Source organism: Rhineura floridana, chromosome 16, assembly GCF_030035675.1.
Source record: "Rhineura floridana isolate rRhiFlo1 chromosome 16, rRhiFlo1.hap2, whole genome shotgun sequence".
Taxonomy (NCBI): domain Eukaryota; kingdom Metazoa; phylum Chordata; class Lepidosauria; order Squamata; family Rhineuridae; genus Rhineura; species Rhineura floridana.
In genome coordinates this window covers 19,445,816-19,464,398 of record NC_084495.1, presented here as the reverse complement: position 1 = coordinate 19,464,398, position 18,583 = coordinate 19,445,816, and the positions used below count along the sequence as shown (strand labels likewise).

General features: G+C 45.8%; 1 protein-coding gene and 1 long non-coding RNA gene across 4 annotated transcripts in view; both read left to right on the top strand.

Annotated features, from left to right (window-relative positions):
• The first annotated feature begins 382 nt into the window (after nt 1-382).
• On the top strand, nt 383-12,101 carry LOC133371478 (uncharacterized). The gene is made up of 3 exons (XR_009759328.1): nt 383-793; nt 6,695-6,824; nt 11,875-12,101. It is a non-coding gene; the product is annotated as an uncharacterized LOC133371478 (long non-coding RNA).
• Nucleotides 12,102-13,455: 1,354 nt separating this feature from the next.
• The window catches only part of MPP1 (MAGUK p55 scaffold protein 1), a 43,901-nt gene continuing 38,773 nt past the window's right edge, over nt 13,456-18,583 (top strand). For 2 of the 3 annotated variants that reach the window (XM_061598240.1, XM_061598239.1), the window contains exon 1: nt 13,456-13,765. In XM_061598240.1, coding sequence (XP_061454224.1) covers nt 13,664-13,765 — 102 coding nt within the window. In that variant the 5' untranslated portion in view covers nt 13,456-13,663. The remainder of the gene's footprint in view (nt 13,766-18,583) is intronic. The other variant, XM_061598241.1, reaches the window with a different exon arrangement.

Here is an 18,583-nt window from a genome sequence, read left to right as displayed (position 1 = left end):
TCCCTCTGGGGATTACATAAGAGCTACTTCCATCACCTTAAGCATTGTTTTCCAATGTCCTTCCATCAGCAGAAGACACCTTTGAATACTGTTACAAAACTGTGCATGTTGAGCATTTTTCATGCCATTCTCTGTTTGCAGATTTCAGTTTGTGTGTGTTGTCACAGAACAGCACCACATGATTGAAGAGCACTTGTCTCATTAAGATCTGTACTTTCCCCTCTTGTTTTCCTCCCTTGACTGATTCCTGAGCTTTCCCAGCATTGAAATGTCCCAGCGGTGAAAACAGTCAGCATTAATAGCAGATAATAATTAATTAACCAGGGAGGCCTCTTCCCAGCTCATGGTTATTTTCCACAAGCTCTTGGAATCCTAGATTAAGCCTCAGAATAACTGGGGAGGCAAAGCAGATTTGATTTATTATCTGAGTTTCTTCCCCATTTATACACCACCTTTCGAAAGAAATTCTTTGCAAAGTGGCATACAGGATTAGCAAGAAAAGCAGTTGGGAAAGGAACAATTATCAAATACATAATGTGATTTGTGTGATGTTGCAGTTTTAGGTTGTTTTAATTGCTGTATTGGTGTATTTTTTAATTGTTGTAACCTGCCCTGGGAGCTCTAGGTGAAGGGTGGGTAATAAATGATAATGGTAAGAAGAAGATGAAGAGGAAAAGGAGGGAGAAAAAGTTTTAAACAGAAGAACCGGCATAAAAAGCCTTGTGGAGCAAAGATGGTTTTCACCGCATGTCAAAAAGTGAGAGCTGGAGAACTGGCAGATTTCCTTGGGGAGGTAAGTTCCACAACTGTGGCTCCAGCACCGAAAAGGCCCTGTCCTCGTTGAATGTTACATGTGAATAACTGTACAGCTCAACTATTCGTGTACACAGCAACACAGAGATTGTAAACTTGTTGAATGTAACAAACAACCCTCTTGTTAGCCACCAATCAGATCTTTGGATAATAGGCAAGAGAGTAGGGTGAGCCCCTGATGTTGATTTTAGGGCCAAATTAGATCCATTTGGATACAAGTGGTCCTTTGGCATTTGTGAAGGAACAGCAGCCACTGTGGGCACAGGACTACCTTGGGACCATGTCCACTGGAGTCTTGGCTGCTGGCTGGCGTCCTGTTGCCTGGGGAAACATGATTGTAAAACACTCCATAATGGAATAGGGCAGAGTTGCCAATCTTTTTTTATCACTCGTCTAGCTGTTTCCAACACAGAGATAATGACGTCCTTAAAGAACAAGACTCTTATTATTCCAGCAAACAAATTAAGCAATGCTGGGGGAGGTTTGGCTGAGAGGGAGCTGCCTAAGGCCACCCAGTGAACTTCATGGTTGAACCCAGGTCTTAGTCCAGCACTATTTATTTATAGAGCTATTGTGAATTGTTGTCATTTGTTTTTTATGTAAACTGCTTTCAGAGCCATTGTGACTAAAGGGGTTGTTTTATTAGTATAGCAGCTCAATAAATTAAGCTGCAGACCTATAGCCACTTACCTGGGAGTAAGTCCCATTGAAGTCAGTTGGACTAACTTCTGAACAGGGGTGTTGGCATGTACTTAAAGGACTCGGGTCATAGGCCCCTGACACAAACTTGTATCAAATGTATGCATACTCATTTCTACATATAGATGTGGGAAATTGCAATTGTGGGTGGCTACAGTCTCACCCACACTGTGAATTTGAGTGTACCTAACTGCCCTGTTTATGTAAACTTGGAGGGGGTGTCTAAAAAAGAGAGAGAAAGGGGCAGGAAATCTGAGGCCTATTGCAAAAGATCTAGGGCTCAGCCCTGTGGATTACCTCCTAACAGCACCCATGTTTCTAGGTAGCCATGTATAGGACTGTGCTGGAGATCTTCCCAGGAATGTTGTAATTAAAGATACAGGAGTGCCTTTTGAGGTCAAGTCTCAGTACTCACATAGAGGTGAGAGCCGTGATGTCATAAAGGTTGCCAGGTTCCATGTGGAAACTGGAAGCATACAGGACATCTCCAAGGCTGGGCTTGGTTGTGGTGGGTGTCTCCAATAGCATCTGGATTACAGGATGTTGTGTTTGGTCCCAAGAACATGGATTTACTTATGTGACCTTTGACCAGGGCTGACTTTGTTATCTCAATAATTTAGGAATTTGCTCAGTGTTCAACTTTTTACAAAATCTTTAAACCTGCTGGTGGTTATCAGTCAGAAGGGTTGTGTGTGGATCAGTAGTGTAGTGGCAAATTCAGAATTGCAGGGTTCCTTCATGGTAGTCATACCACACCATCTCACAGCCACACCCCTTTTCCCAGTTTCCCTTGCTCTCTGTGTCTTCTCGTGAGTCCATGCTCCATTACAACAGATGTCCCTAGGAACCAATCAGCATAAAAGGGGAGTCTGTGTTAGCTACTAAGAAGAGTCTTCTCAGTGGCTGATTCACTTCCTTTCGCTCTGATTGGCTCCAATCAGTATGAAAGGACAAGGACTCTTTTCAGCAGTGAACACCTCTCTTTTCATGCTAATTGTCTCATACATAAGGACCTGGCTGGAACCCTGCTCCCAAAAAAGTAACACGATCCCAGACAACTACGCCCCTGGTATGGATTCTGTGATTGCCTTGTTGCAAGTGCAGAGCTAGTGTGCATATTAACGTGTGTATGTGTACATTATGATGAGCTGGACTTTCTTTGGGTGGGGGCAGGGAGCAAGGAAATTGCAAAATGTCTCCTAGATCATAAAACTAGATAGATTCCCAAACACCTTCAAAAACTCAGGAATAAAAGCTCCAAAGCCAAATACTGCTTTAAATCAGACCCGTCTCAGGAGGGGCAACTTTCATTCTGCACCACTAAATGATTAATGGGCTGTGAAGTGGCTGCCTCTACAGTGAGTGTGACAAATGGTGTCTCTGTAGCATGATCCTCTCAGTAGAATAAGGATGCTGGAAAGAGTGAAATTGTTAATTTGCAGTGATGATCTCTGGATTCAAGGAACATTGCCCTTTGTTCTGTGAAACCATAGATCCACAATGAAGTGTGTGTGGGGGGAATACATCTGACATTACTCACCCTGCTGCATTGGCCATCGTAGGCAGGTATGCTGATCCCCCTAGAATTTAAGTGCAGCATGCAAAGTGTTGGAAGATCCAAACCTTGATTGGACTCATAAATCCTGATGATTTAGGCTGCAATCCAATACGCACTTACCTGGGAGTAAGTCCCATTGAACCCTCTCCTGATATGAACCCACCCGTACACTACGCTCAACATCTAAGGCCCTCCTCCGGGTGCCTACTCTGAGGGAAGCTCGGAGGATGGCCACAAGGGAGAGGGCCTTCTCAGTGGTGGCCCCCAAATTATGGAATGATCTCTCTGACGAGGTGTGCCTGGCGCCAACACTGTTATCTTTTTGGCACCAGGTCAAGACTTTCCTCTTCTCCCACGCATTTTAGCACGTCTTTTTTTAAAAAAATGTTTTTAAATTGTTTTTGTGTTTTAAAATTTGTATATTTGTTTTTCATTGCTGTAAACCACCCAGAGAGCTTTGGCTATGGGGCAGTATATAAATGTAATAATTAATTAAATAAATAAATACTTCTGAGTAGACATGTATTGGTTTGCAGCCTTAGGCTCCCTGAGACACAGAGCTGCATTTAGCTGCCTTTGTTCAAAGGACCATGGATCAGTGGTAGAGCACAAAGGAAGCTGCCTTATACGGAGTGAGACCACTGGTCCATCTAGCTCAGTATTGTCTACGCTGACTGGCAGCAGCTCTCTTGAATTTCATGCTGGAGTTGTACCTGGAGATGCCAGGGACTGAATGGGGAACTTTTTGCACACAAATGATTTGTCTACTAGTGAGCTACACTTCTTGCGTGGCCTGAAAATAGGAACCTGCCTTATACTGAGTCAGACTATTGGTTTTACCTAGCTCAGTACTGTCCATCAGGGGTGTCATCATCTGGGGTTGCAGGGGGATCGTAGGCCCTTCACTTCTTTGGGACCAGAGTCCCAGGCAGGTCCCAATGTATGAAAGGGGAGCATGTTAGCCACTAAGAGTCCTTGTGCTTTTGTGCTGATTGGAGCCAATCAGAATGAAAGGAGATGGATAAGACATTGAGAAGACTGTTCTCAACAGTTAACACACAGGCTCCCCTTTCATGCCGATTGACTACTAGGGACATCTCTTGCAGTGGAATATGGACTTGGAGACTACACGGAGAGAATGTGGAAAAGGGGGCATGGCTGTGAGTGGGTGTGGTGTGACTATCGTGAAGGGACCCTGCACTTCTGAATTTGCCACTACTGTACTGGTATATTGACTGGCAGTTGCTCTCCAGGTTTTTAAGCAACAGTCTTTCCCAGCCCTATCTGGAGCTGGACTGAACCAGAGACCTTTTTCATGCAAAGCATGTGCTCTACCACTGAGCCATGGCCTTTCTCACATATCATGGAACATAGAGAATCATAGAGTAGTAGAGTTGGAAGGGGCCTACAAGGCCATCGAGTCCAACCCCCTGCTCAATGCAGGGATCCAAATCAAAGCATTCCCGACAGATGGCTGTCCAGCTGCCTCTTGAATGTCTCCAGTGTTGGAGAGCCCACTACCTCTCTAGGTCATTGGTTCCATTGTCGTATGGCTCTAACAGGAAGTTTTTCCTGATGTCCAGTCGAAATCTGGCTTCCTGCAACTTGAGCCCATTATTCCGTGTCCTGCACTCTGGGATGATTGAGAAGAGATCCTGGCCCTCCTCTATGTGACAACCTTTCATGTACTTGAAGAGTGCTATCATACAACCCACTACTTCTGTGCACAGCTTATTTGTGTAACCCTTGGTGTTCAAAATACAAGTTGCACGTATGCATTAACAACTCTGGCACACCTGTACAATTAGAAGAAGCCATCAAGTGCACAGATGTGCAGGACTAGCTGATGGCTCTGATATTTAACTTACCCACCTTCTCTCACCCCATCCAAGGAACACAGGGTGGTATAGATGGTTCTCTTTCCTTTCCCCCCACTCCACATTATCTGCACAACAACCCTGTGAAGTAGATCAGAGGGAATGGCTGGCTCAATGCTACCTAGTGAGCTTCATGGCCGAGTGGGGATTTGAACCTGAGTCTTCCTGAGCCTAGTCAAAATCTCTAAGGCTATACCACACTGACTCAATGACAATATAGCTGGTAATAGTCAGAGCTTGAAAAAGTTACTTTTTAAAACTACAACTCCCATTAGCCCCAGCCAGCATGGCCACTGGATTGGGCTGATGGGAGTTGTAGTTCAAAAAAGTAACTTTTCCAAGCTCTGGTAATAGTTGCTGCATGTTATCACTTCCTCTATGTGCTTATATTTTTCAGATTCTTCCAACCTCAGAGACAGGTGTGTGTTTGTATGTGTGTCTATGTTAGTGTTGACACTCAAGAGAATCCCTGTGGCCTAGGAAATTAATGGATCTCACATGGCATGAAATGGTACATGTCCACATGCTATGCCTGGCAGTTTCAACATCCATCATCCAGGGTGATTACAACCCTGTGAGGGTGTCCCATGCGCTCATTGCTCTCAACAGGTTTAGAAGGCACAGTGTTTTGAAACAACTTAGGAGGCATCTTCTGTCTCTGCGGGAGAACACAAAGCAAAGTGATTCAGGCCAGAAAATTCTCCGTAAGTTTTTAAAAACAGTAGTCACAAGATCATCTGTGTTCAGAGGGAAATCGCTTTTGTTATTATTTATTCATTTATATACTGTTTACATGCCAAAATGGCTACTAAGTGGTTTACAAGTTCAAAATCCATTATAAACTCTGTACATCATTAAAATACACAATAAAAACATCCCACCAAAACATTAAAAACATCCATAATTAAAATGTAGAATAAAACAAACCCATTTAAAACAGCAATTAAAACAATTAGATCAAGAAGTTTTGCTAGGCTATTTTGGGGAACCTGTGGCTCTCCAGATGTTGCTGGACTTCATAGTTTGCATGGGCCAAAGCTGATGTGGCCGAAACACAGCCTACCTGAATTTTGCAGTGCAGTTCCCCCTGAAACAATGTTTACAAAGATGCAAGTATTAGGGGAAAATGTGCATAAAAATGAATATATTAGTAGAAATAACATACAAGAATGCATTGTTGGGAGAAAATGCTTGCAAAAATGTGTACATTAATCAAAACTGCATACAAACAGTTTATTAGGAGAAATTCACATTGCAGTGAAGAATTCTCATGAGTTTTTTAAAATAAAAAACACACTTTGCTACAGAAATACGGAGAACTGAATTTAAGATTGGAAAAATGAGAAACTAAGAAACCCTAATTTGACAGATCCATCCCTAGTGGAGGGGGGGAGCAGGCTGAGGTTGGCGGGACAGTGCCCCATTCATCCCGTTGGACCAGCCTCCATTGGCATTGATAAAATGAATTAAAGGAAACCAAACCCCTTTGAAGGTGTCTGGCTCAGACAGGGCTTGTGCCACCCTGGTGCTGCACGTTAGTTTTTCTGATAGAGCTATATTCCAAATGCGGTTGTACCAGCTCTGGTAGAGGGTAAAGCCATATAAGTTATTCCATCTTGCCAGGAGCAGTGGTCACACAAGCTGTCTCTAAGAGCTGGGCCTGCTCTCACTTGACATTGCTGGATTCATCACCATTTTCTTTTGTGTCTTCACTGATGCTGAGAGGTCTCCTCTCTCTCCTCTGCAGGTGTCCGCCGTTCCTGGCTGTCAGATTACCTGGAGGATCTCTGGTCTCATGTCTACCACTCCTTTCCCAGAGCGGCTCTGTATGCCTTTCCAGTCATCTTGGTGATCATGTCGCTTCTCTGCTGTGCCACGTAAGTCCTGGGAACTTCTGGGATGGTACTGGGGACTTTGGTGAGGAGCATGGAAGGGATTAGGTCTAGCTCCTAATGTTTTAACTAGGGTAGGGATGGGGGATAGGAATGGGGAAGAAATTCAATTCAGTTCCCATTGAAAGCTGCATCTATAAAATTTGCAATTTCTGAAACAATATGAGATTCGAAACACAGCCATCCTTCTAAAAACATGCATATATAAAAACATATAAATATATAAAAACATGGAGATGCAGTTCTCCAACTATACAATGTTTACTAACATGCATATACTACTGGAAAGGGTGCATAAAATGAATTTATTAATGAAAATGACATACAAAAATGCATTGTATTAGGGGAAATTGCTTGCAAAAAGAATCTGCATTAGTCAAAACTACATACAAAAATGTGTGAAATTTGCACTAAAATCTGAAGAATTGTCATGAGGATTTTTTTTAAAAAAATGCAAATTATTGCAGAAATGTGAACTTAATTTAAGATTTGAAAAAAGAGAATTGGAGTGAACTGAAATTGACAGATCGTTCCATCCTTAATGGGGGATCCATAGCCCTCCAGATGCTGGACTATAACTCCTATCATCTCAGACCATCAGCCATGCTGGCTGGGGCTGATGGGATTTGGGAGTCCAGCAACCTCTGGAGGCCCACAGCTTCTCCATCCCTGATTTAGGATGTTTTATTTGGGGGAGAGAGGATTATGGCATGGCCTTCTCTTTTTTGAGGTACCACAGAAACCTTTAGTAGGCCAGATAAGAAGCTAGCCAGAAAACAGTCTCTGTTGTGCATTTAATCAATCCAATCAATCAATCAATCAATCAGTGGTGGCTGGTGGCTCTATGTCAATGGGGCAATGGAATCTGCATTGGGTTTTAGTCCAAACTGTCAATGACCTCAATGTTTGAACTAAAATCCAGAGCGGATTCCACTGCCCCACTGACATGGAGCCACCAGCCATCACTACAATCAATTAATCAATGGTAAGATAGCCCCTGGCCTCAGGCTTCCACTCTAACAGGCGTGAACTAAAAGGGAAAGGGATTAGAAGGGGGTGATTTGCTTGCACGTTTGCAAGGAGGTTAAGACGCTTCCACAGTTGCTGTTTTTGGGTGGGATTCAATCCCATACCAGCAAGTCCAGGCTGTGCATTTATGGCTGATTGGGAAGTCTTGCACAACAAACCCGCTTCCCAAAAAGATAATACTTTTTGCAGTGAGGCAAGTGTTGGAAAAAGGCACTAGAAGTGTGGGATAATAAACACTTGCTTTGACGCAACACCATCTAAGCTCCACACAAACAAATCAGAGTGAAAGCTCATTAAATGGTTGTAGTCTAATCTCCCTGAAAACAAGTCAGGATGAATGATCAATAAACAGATGGTCTGGAAACCCTCTTGGTTGACATCGTCCACTTCTTGAGCATTCATCCTATTTTCTTCATGGGGTTGTTATACACAGTTGTGCCAAGCAAGCATGATCCTACTTTCCAGTGTATTTTCCTATTATTTTCCTTATTGCAAAAGAGTCTGATCTCTTGGGGAAATGGGTTTGTTCCTCGAGAGCTCCAGGCTAACTTTAAGAAGAGCCTGCTGGATCAGGCCAGTGGCCCATCTAGTCCAGCATCCTGTTCTACGGGAACAGATCCGACGGGAAGCACAAAAGCAGGGCCTGAGCGCAAGAGCACTCTCCCCTCCTGCAGCTTCCAGCAACTGGTATTCAGAGGCATACAGACTCCAACCATGGAGGCAGAGCATAGCCATCATGGCTAGTAGCCACTGACAATCTTATCCTCCATGTATTTGTCTCATCCTTAATGGTGCAACCTGAATTGGCTGGTATGTGATTGAATCCCACCCACAAAGTGGTAGCAGTCTGGAAGCGCCCTTGCAACTGCTCAGCTGAAATGGAAACATTTGGAGAGCGGAAGCCAGGTTTTGCTGGCTATGGCAGCCGGTGGCTCCATGTCAGTGGGGCAGTGGAATCCACTCCGGGTTTTAGTCCGAACTTTTAAGGAGCTCCTTGAAAGTTCAAACTAAAACCCGGAGCAGATCCCACTGCCCCAATGATATGGTGCCACCACTGGTTGCTGGTCTTTCAGCTGTTCCATCTCTTTCCCTCTCCCATAGCCTGATGGAACGATTGCTGATAGATGACAGTGGAGGATAAAGCCCATTAGGTAATTTTAGACTCTGGACTTCTTGGTCTTATATGCCCTCCCTATGGGAAGGTGGTGTCCATTCCTTTACTTGATTTCAAAATGTAGTTTTCCAGCCCTGCTGTGCTTGGAGTCCCTTCTGCTCATACTGCTGAGTGGGGCTTTGCACATCTGCCCCAAAATCCAGCCCTGATGGCGCCAACAGCCTCCCTCCTAGAATCATCTACTGCTCTGAGATGCAGACTTTGTTTTCTCTGAATGACATGCAGTAATTTAAGATGTCCAAAGCTTGACCTTCCTCAGTTAAGACTATCTCCTTGCGCAATTCAGTCAGATGCCTGTCTCTCAGAGGCGGTTGGCCAATGCTGCCTTTTTGGTTGTCAGCTTTAAATAGCACACACAGAGAGAGTGGGAGGAACACACAGCCAAATGGTGGGGCAATGGGGGCGGGGAGGAACCTGTCTGTTTTGAAATATAACCCACAATGATCCCAGGGTGGTAGCAAGGCCCAGAGAGCTCTGGAAGATTTGGGGAACTTGGGAACACACTTGGCTTAAACTTTCCTGCAGATGTGAAATGGCAGTTGTAGATTTGCAACAAAAGGCCATAATTATTATAGCAACACTGGCTACCAATTAGTTACCAGGCTAAGTTCAGTGAGCTGGTGCCGGTGTACAGAGCCCTATACATGATCTTAAGACCAGTATACGTAAAAGATCATCTCACCACTTATATAACCGACTGATCACTGCATTCTGCAGGAGAGGGCCTCCTGCAGATGCCATCTTATCAAGAGATCTATCCATACGATTTGGAGTCAGGCCTTTCGTGTGGTGGCACCTATCCTTTGGAACTCTTTCCCATTATATATCAGACAGGTGCTGTTTCTATTACCTTTTTGATGCCCATTGTAAGACTTTTCCAACAAGCCTTTAAGTAGAGATTTTTATCCCAGGCCACATTCACACTATACATTTCTTCCACTTTAATCAGTCATGGCATCTCCCAAAGAATCCTGGGAACTTGTCAAGGGTGCTGTTAGGAAACTCCTGTTCTCCTCACAGAGCTACAGTTCCCTGTGTGGTTTAACAGTCAGTCGCTCTTCCCAGAGATCTCTGAGAACTGTAGCTCTGTGAGGGGAAGAGGGATCTCCTAACAACTCTCAGCACCCTTCGCAAACTACACTTCCCAGGATTCTCTGGGGAAAGCCATGACTGATTAGAGTGGAATAAAAGTGGAATAAATGTCTGGTGTGAACATGACCCCAATCCTTATTTGTATTGGATTTGCAGTTGTATTTATATAAGTTTTTTTATTGTTCTTCGCTTCAGGATGTTTCATGGGAAGTGATTCCTAAATGAAATAACTAAATAAATGTCCCCAAGAAAGACATCAGCAGGCTTTCCTTCCCTCAGAGTACAAGGATGTGGGTCACATTGTGTTTTCAGCTGAATACATATGTATTTGGGAACAAGTTCTGCTGATTTTCAGCACTGTGTGGTTTGGAAGGAGTCTGTGAAATAAAGAGCATTGCCATCACTCTTCTGAGGGTGTATTTTCATAATTATGGGTGTTTCCATTTTTCTTGGGTAATCTATTTTATCCTGTTTATCTCTCTTTCACACACACACTTTCCCTCAGTGTAGCATAGGCTCACATAAAGGTATAAGACGGATGCTATCTTAGGAACAGTCATTAATTTCCTTCTTTTCATTTTCTCCCCTCTCCCCCGCACTTTATCACCTTTTTGTATCTTTATGACTTCTGAAAAACCTAAAAGAGTCTTGAGGAACTCAAAGGAATTAATTTATTTCCTAATAATGGAGAATCTAACAGATTGAATTAAATGTGTGTTATCTTATTAATCCTGATTATCAGTGTGGTGTAGTGGTTAAGGTGCTGGACTACGACCTGGGAGACCAGGGTTCGAATCCCCACACAGCCATGAAGCTCACTGGGTAACCTTGGCCAGTCACTGCCTGTGAGCCTCAGAGGAAGGCAATGGTAAACCACCTCTGAATACCGCTTACCATGAAAATCCTAGGGTCGCCATAAATCGGAATCGACTTGAAGACAGTCCATTTCCATCTTCTTGATTATCAGTTTCCTTATTAATCATCAAAATAAAATGCATCATAATTTCTATGATGATACATTTTTTATTTTAATAAAATCAACAATTTAGAAGATAATCAGGATTAAGAAGAGAAACAATCACATTAATTTTTTTAGATTCTTCAAAATAAAGATAGGCCATCATCATCTTTTTAATTATCTTCTTATTTTGGAGAATCTAAAACATAAATGTCTTATTGTTTATCTTCTAAATCATGATTGTCTTTTTAATTAGCAATTTTATTATTAATCATCAAAAGAAAATGTATTATAATAATACATTATCTTCTTAATTTATTTTGGAGATTCTAAACGAATTAAATGTGTATTATAAACAATAATGATCTTCTTAATTATGATGAATGTCTTTTTGTTTTAACGTATTGAAATAGACTTCATGTGGAATCCTTGACTTCATGGAAATAAATAATTATTTAAGGAAAGAAATGAAGCCTAATGCACACACCCCTTCCAAAGTGGCCAGATTAGAGAGACTGGATAACGTAGCATCTGTAGCAACAGAATTTACTATCAGGCTGTATAAGGAGGGTTGAAATGGAAACAGAATTGCATTTGCAATGAAGGGTGGATAAAAAAAATGCAGTAAATAAGTTCTCTGCGCCAGGCAGAAATTCAATTGGTGCAACTATTTGCAACTCTACAACATCAATGCTGGAAAAAAGTCAAAAGGGAAAGATGACAACATTAGAAGCTCTTCATTGATTTAGTGATCTGCTCTCCCTTTTTGTTTGGCTTCCCAGAGTCCTCCTGGATTGAGGAGATGCTCCCAGAAACGATCACTATCTTTCTACCATCCCTCTGAAGATCCCAGTGGCCCTTCCCCAGGTGGAAAAGTTCAGCCTCATCCGTAATCCCAGGAAAATCCTGGGTGGTCACGCTGCCTTTTCTGACCATTCAGGGGGAAACCAAACAAACTACCTTCGTTGTCGTATTTGAATAAATGTTTTACATGGAGCAATGCTTGTATAGACAGTGGTTCTTAGGTTGCTCCCAAAGGAAAAGAAAAGAAAAAGAGATGAGGTCATCAAAAATAAATAGAAAAATTTTCTATGCCCCATGAAATCGAGTGGGACTGACTGCAGGTAAGGTTGTGGCTCAGTGATAGAGCACATGCTTTGCATACAAAAGGCCCAGCTTCAGTCCCTGGCATCTGCAGGCAAGGCTAGGAGAGACCCTCTCTGAAATTATGGATCGCCACTGCCTGTCAGTATAGACAATACTGAGCTAGACAGCCCAAAGGTCTGATTCTGTGTAAGACAGCTTCCTATATTGAATCCTATGTATGGTAATAAAGTGATGGGGGAAAGCTTCACTAGTTGAACTTCTGACTGCCACACAGCAGCCATGAAAGATCATAGAATCTCTGTGTGGATCAGTGATGGAGCACCTGCCCTGGAGGCAAACCATCCCAGGTCAGGCCCTTGCACAGAGGGCTGGGGGGGGGGAAGCTCTGTCTGAGCCTCTGGAGAGGCACTGCCAGTCAGTGTAGACAAGACTTGAGATGGCTGGATCAATGGCCTGACTCGGTATAACGCAGTTTCCTATGTTCCGACCGCTGAGGTAGGGCTCTTCCACAAGGAATACCGCCTCCTTTAGTCCTCTAGTCAATGACAGCCAGTGTTGTGTAGTGGTTAGAGCGCCAGAATGGGACCTGGGAGTCCAGGGTTCAAATCCCCGCTCGGCCATGAAGCTCACTGGGTGACCTTGGGCCAGTCGCGGTCTCCCGGCTTAGCCTACCTCACAGTATTGTTGTGAGGATAAGATCGGGAAGGGGACAAGCATGAGCTCCTTTGAGGAACGGTGGGATATAGATAAAATAAATGAATCAGTAAATAAGGGCTGGGGGGGCACCTCTGTCTGAGTCCCTGGCGAGGCGCTGCCAGTCAGCGCAGACACTCCCGAGGCTGATGGACCACTGGCCTGAGTCGGCCGAAAGCAGCTCCCCCTGCCGCTGGGTAAGTGAGGGGACGTCGCTTCTTGGCTTCCAAAAGCAACACCGCTGCTGGAAAGGCCCAGCCCGCTTCAACTTCGCGCAGCCTTTGCCTGGCGTTTCCGACGAGCGAAGCGGTGGCGGCACGCGTAGCCAGCCAAGAGGCGCCTCGGCTTGGCCAGGAGGGGGCGCCGGCGGACGCGCGCTTGCCTTGGCGACGTTGGAGAGGCGCGCACCGCTGTCCCCGGCGCCCAGCACCCGGCTCCGCTAAGCGGCGAGGGGGACGAAGGCGGCTCTTGCTGGTGGTACGGTGGGCTGGGCAGAGAACCTCCCTTCTTAGCCCCTCCCGGCGGGCGGGCCCGGCCCTCCCTCTACTGCCTTGGCCGGCGCGCGGTGACTCGGCAGCCCTTTCCCTTCGCGGCTGTAGCCCGCGCCAGCAGCAGCAGCAGCGGCTCGACGGCGATCGCGCCCTGCTGGTTGCAAGCGGAGCCCTCCTCCGGCAGCTGGCGAGGGGCGGGCGACACCGAGCCACCCCAGCTCACCTCACTCCCACCTCGGGGTGCTGAGCTACCCGCGCTGGGCACCCCTTCCACGCCACCATGACGCTCAAATCTGGCCGGAGCGACAGCGTGAGCAGCATGAAGACGGCGCTCTCCGACCTGTACCTGGAGCACCTACTGCAGAACAGGCCGAAGGCCGAGGTGAGCGGCGGCTCTGGGAATCGGGGCGCCGAGCGCGCTGAAGCGGGGGAAAGGGGGGCAGGCGCCTTCCGCCCGCTCATGTTTAAAGCAAAGGGGGGGCTGTTGCCTCCCCCAGGCGGGAAGCCTCCCCCCCTATTCATTTGCATATGTTGATCGATGTAAATGCACGGCTTGCCTACTTACACAATTCCCTTTGGGTGGTTGCATGATTTGGGCAAAGGCCAGTGGCCCTAACCGGTCTTGAGTGGTGAGTGGCTTCACACGTGACGCTTGAGGCTGCCCTCCTCAAACCCACCCGCTAGAGAGGAAACGCTGTTGGACGCAGCCGGGCTTACTTCCCAGCAAGCAGGCATTGTTCAAGGGCCCATGAGGTTTGCACTGTTTGGGCACCGATGATGCTTTCTCGAAAGCAGAATGGGCCACCTTAGGCTAGCCAATACATGCAGGATTTGCGCTTATGAAACCGCCACTTGGGAAGCTGCCTGATGCCCAGCCAGACCATTGGTTCGTCTAGCTCAGTACTGTCTGCACGGAGTGGCAGTCACCGACCTCTCCCAGCCCTAGCTGGAAATGCCGGGGACTGAACTTGGGACCTTCTATATGCAAAGCAGAGAAGAGCTGTGGCTCCTCGGTAGAGCAGCTGCTTTGCATGCAGAAGGTCCCAGGTTCAGTCTCTGACATCTCCGGAACAAGCCCTCTCTGAAATCTGGAGAGTTGCTGCCAGTCAGTGCTGACAATATTGAGCTAGGTGGACCAATGGTCTGACTGTACAGTGAAATGGAAATGGACTGCCTTCATGGTGAGCGGTATTCAGAGGTGGTTTACCATTAATAAATAATAATTATTATTATTATTGCCTTCCTCTGAGGCTGAGAGGCACTGACTGGCCCAAAGTCACCCAGTGAGCTTCATGGCTGTGTGGGGATTCGAACCCTGGCCTTCCAGGTCGTAGTCCAACACTCTAACCACTGCACAGTGTATGGCAGCTTTCAGTGTTCCTAATCTCTGCCCTGTGGGAACCTGGTGGGACAAGATTGTCTACAGGATCTGAGTAATGACATAATCTTCTCTTCCGCTTTTGAAAAACTCGAGTAATTTTAGCACCTTGTCTGACCTGTGGCAGTTGAATGGTGGCTGGACGCTGTCCCATGTTTGAATCCTTTTTGCAAGTGGTGGAGGACAGCATATTAAGTGGGTTGCAGTAGGTGACCCATTGGGGTGCCTTCCAGTTTCACACTTATGCCTGAGATCCAAACAGTCTCTTGTGTGGACTCGATAGTTTCTGCCTGAGCTCTGGGGCTTTCTGGATTTTTCTTCCAGTTATAGCTCCATTAAGCTAGATTGAAAGCTGCTCTGGAGGATCTCCCTGTTTTCTAAAGTGGCTCTTTGGAAATCAGTGGGAGAGGAAGGTTTGGGGATTTGGCTCTGGACACGTTTGACGTGAGGCATTCCTTGAAGCAGGGGTACTGAGTTCTGTGGAATACATTCATGTGGTTGTTCAGACCAGAATAGCATTAGCCAGCCAGGTAAACAAGAATTCCAGGACAGATCTGGATGGCTATGTTGTGCAGGGATCTCTTGCAAGCTGAGCTCTTTGATTGTCCTCTTTGTGAGTTCTCCTATGTAAAAAGACTACAGCCAGGGGCAGAAGCGTGAGGACAGATCGCCATTGAAGGAGCTCATGCGAAGGTGTGCACTGGAAGGCTCAGCGCACTGGAAATGCATGATGTGCCGGGTCTCCTTGTCTACTTCTCATGTTGTTGTTCCCATAGATTGTTCGGGCAATTTGAATGCCGTTGGTGGAAACGTGACTCTTAATTCCGCTTCCCTTTCTTTCTGGAATTGTTACGACAAGTACCTTTTACGGGAGATTGTGTGTACCGACTCTTGTCAGGTGGGGGCTTGGTCTCTACTTGTCTTTCTCTTATTGCCTCCCTGCCTCCCTTCTTGAATGCCGACTGGCAGGAAGAGAGACATGAATTTGGGGGGACATCTGCTTTTGTTCTGTGTGGATACTCTGTGCTGTTTGTGTGTGAGTGTGAAGGCTTCATTGCTTTATTCAGAGGAAGTTGGTGCTTCTTATTGCTGCAGTTACATCTGGTCAGAACTGGAAGTAGCTGCTGCTTGTGCTGATTCAGCTGCAGAGCAATCCAGTTTAGGGGAAGCAGCCAGATGATAGGAACATAGGAAATTACCTTCTCAGACATTTCGTTCACCGCGCCCTGTTGGCAGTAGCTCTTCAGGATCTCAGGCGGGGTCATCCAACTGCTACCTGATCTTTTTAACTGGAGATGCTGGGGATTGAACCTGGAGCCTTTTGCTCTACCACTGAGCTATATGGTCCTTCCCCTGTCTTGGTACCAGGAAAGTCCCGTAGACATCTGCCTCTTACTCTTGCACCCAGCTCTGGAATGGCAAGCTGTAAGGGTTTTTCTGTGCCAATCTGACAGTTTTAAGGCACTGCATGTTTTAGCTAGTCCACAATCTCACTTTTGCCACAAAATCACTAGGAAGCCCAGGGCAAGCTACTGCTCCAGGTGTGGGGAATCTGTGGCCCTCCTAGAGATGTGAATGCCCAGAAAAAAACCCGTGCTTTGTTTTTTAAAAGCCAGGTTTTTTTGGGGGGGGGGGAAGAAAGCAAAACACCTTTTTTCCCTGATTTTTTCCTAGGTCCCCCCCCCAGGCCTTCACATCTCTAAGCCCTCCAGTGTTATTGGACAGAAATCCCCATAATTTCTGACCATGCTGGCAGGGGCTGATGGGAGTTGGAGTCCAACAACATCTGGAGGGCCACAGGTTCTCCACCTCTGCAGGACCCTTTCCGCTTTTTCTCCCTGTCTCCCCCCTCCGTCCTGAGCAACGTGAGGATAATAAGATTGGGCTACCTCAGGGGTTCCCAAACTGTGGTGCATGGACCACCACTAATCTGCGAGCTTCATTCCGGAAGTCAGTGTTGTGCCTCAGAAGAACAGCAGGAGTAGCGGGCGTAGCGGCTACTCCATCAATCTAAGGACCCCGCAGTTTGCCAAGAATTGATGGGAGGAAGCGGCATGAAGGGAGTGGAGGGGATTAGGAGCCAAGTTAAGGGGAGGCTAGAATTAAGAAGCTTATACAACTTGTAAAGAATTAAAGAAGTGGAAAAAAATACAATTAAAAATCATGCAGCATCTATCACAGCACATGACCATTGCTTCGAACAGGCAGAAAAATCTTTAAGTGGTCTGCCAAGACCCTCAGCAATTTTCAAATGGTCTGTGTGGAAAAAGGTTTGGGAACTACTGGTCTGCCTCATAGGACTGTTGTAAAAATTCCTGCGATCATCTTTTTGAAGTGCTTTGAACACTTGTGCTTTATGAATATTTAATCATTACAAATATACACCATTTTTTTAAAAAAATGCAATACGGATCTCCTTTTCCCTTATCGCCAGCTGCTGTTGTAAACAGTTTTGCATTGCCGCCAGAGTCTCTGGCAAGGTTAAGGCCCTAGCAAGCCTTTCTTAGGGCTGGGATTTCCTTACCCTGGAGCTATCGCTGCCTTCCCACGTGCCCTTGATGCTCTAACTCGACGTACAGATTAGGGAAAATCAAGGAGAGTGAGCGTCCCCCAGCAGGTCTCAAGGACCAACCTAGATTGTAAGGGAAGGAGCAGATAGCTTTTGGATAGCTCATCGATGTGGCACCAGTTCATGGTAAGAGAGGTGTATTTTGAAGCTGTTTTGAAAAATACTGGCATGATATAGATAGCAGCGTGGGGAGTATTTAGACAGTGGGAATTGCATGGAGGAAATGGGTTAAAAACGTTCTCTGTTGGTGCTTCTTCTTCTGTCTAATTCTCCTCCTCTCCCCCCCCTTAAGTTAAAACAAATATGTCAAAAGAGCCAGTCCCAGATCTCCCGTGTATAGTGAGTGGTTTGGCCTCGATCATTTCTAGCTTTTACAGTTTGGCAATGGAGAATTTGGCTTCTTAGAATATCTGTGGCCTGCTTTTGGCAACTTGCCCCGTCCAATCATCTTTTCTTTGAGCTAAAGATACCCAGCTTCTTCGATCTTCCATCACATGACTTGGCACCCGTGGGCACACTGTTGTCTTTGTTGCTCTCCTCTGAAGCCCTTCTGACTTGTCAGCACCCTCTTTGAACTGCGTGGCAGATGCGCAACGGGAAGCAGTGCTGCAAATGAGATCGCCTTGCTGCTGGAGTAGTCCAGTTGTGGTTTCTTGGGTTTTGTGTGTGATGCTTCTGTCGGTGCACCATTGTTGTGTTTCATTGGTCACGGAGCGTGCCTTTGGATGACTGCTTGTGTTGTGTTAGCTGCCGAAACGCTTGCTGAGTGATGTGGAAATCATGTGGACAGCCAGTTGTCTGTAGCATCTAGCCTCATGGTCATATGTGGTGAATTAAAACATGGCAGTTCCAGATTTCCAGTTTGCTGCGACTGGGGTGGGGAGATTTTTTTTGGAAGTGAGTTGCACTTCCATTTTTTTCTGCTATATTTTAGAACTGGACTTTTGCATAAAATGAATTAGTAATGCAATGGAAACATGGAAATGGGCTGCCTTCAAGTTGATCCCGACTTATGGCGACCCTATGAATAGGTTTTCATGGTAAGCGGTATTCAGAGAGGGTTTCCCATTGCCTTCCTCTGAGGCTGAGAGGCAGTGACTGGCCCAAGGTTCATGGCTGCATCGGGATTCGAACCCAGGTCTCCCACGTCGTAGTCCAGCACCTTAGCAATGCCTACAAAACAAGTCAGACTTGGGAGCTAGAATGGATACAGTTTTAGTAAAATCTAAAACTAACATTGTAATTTGTAAGTG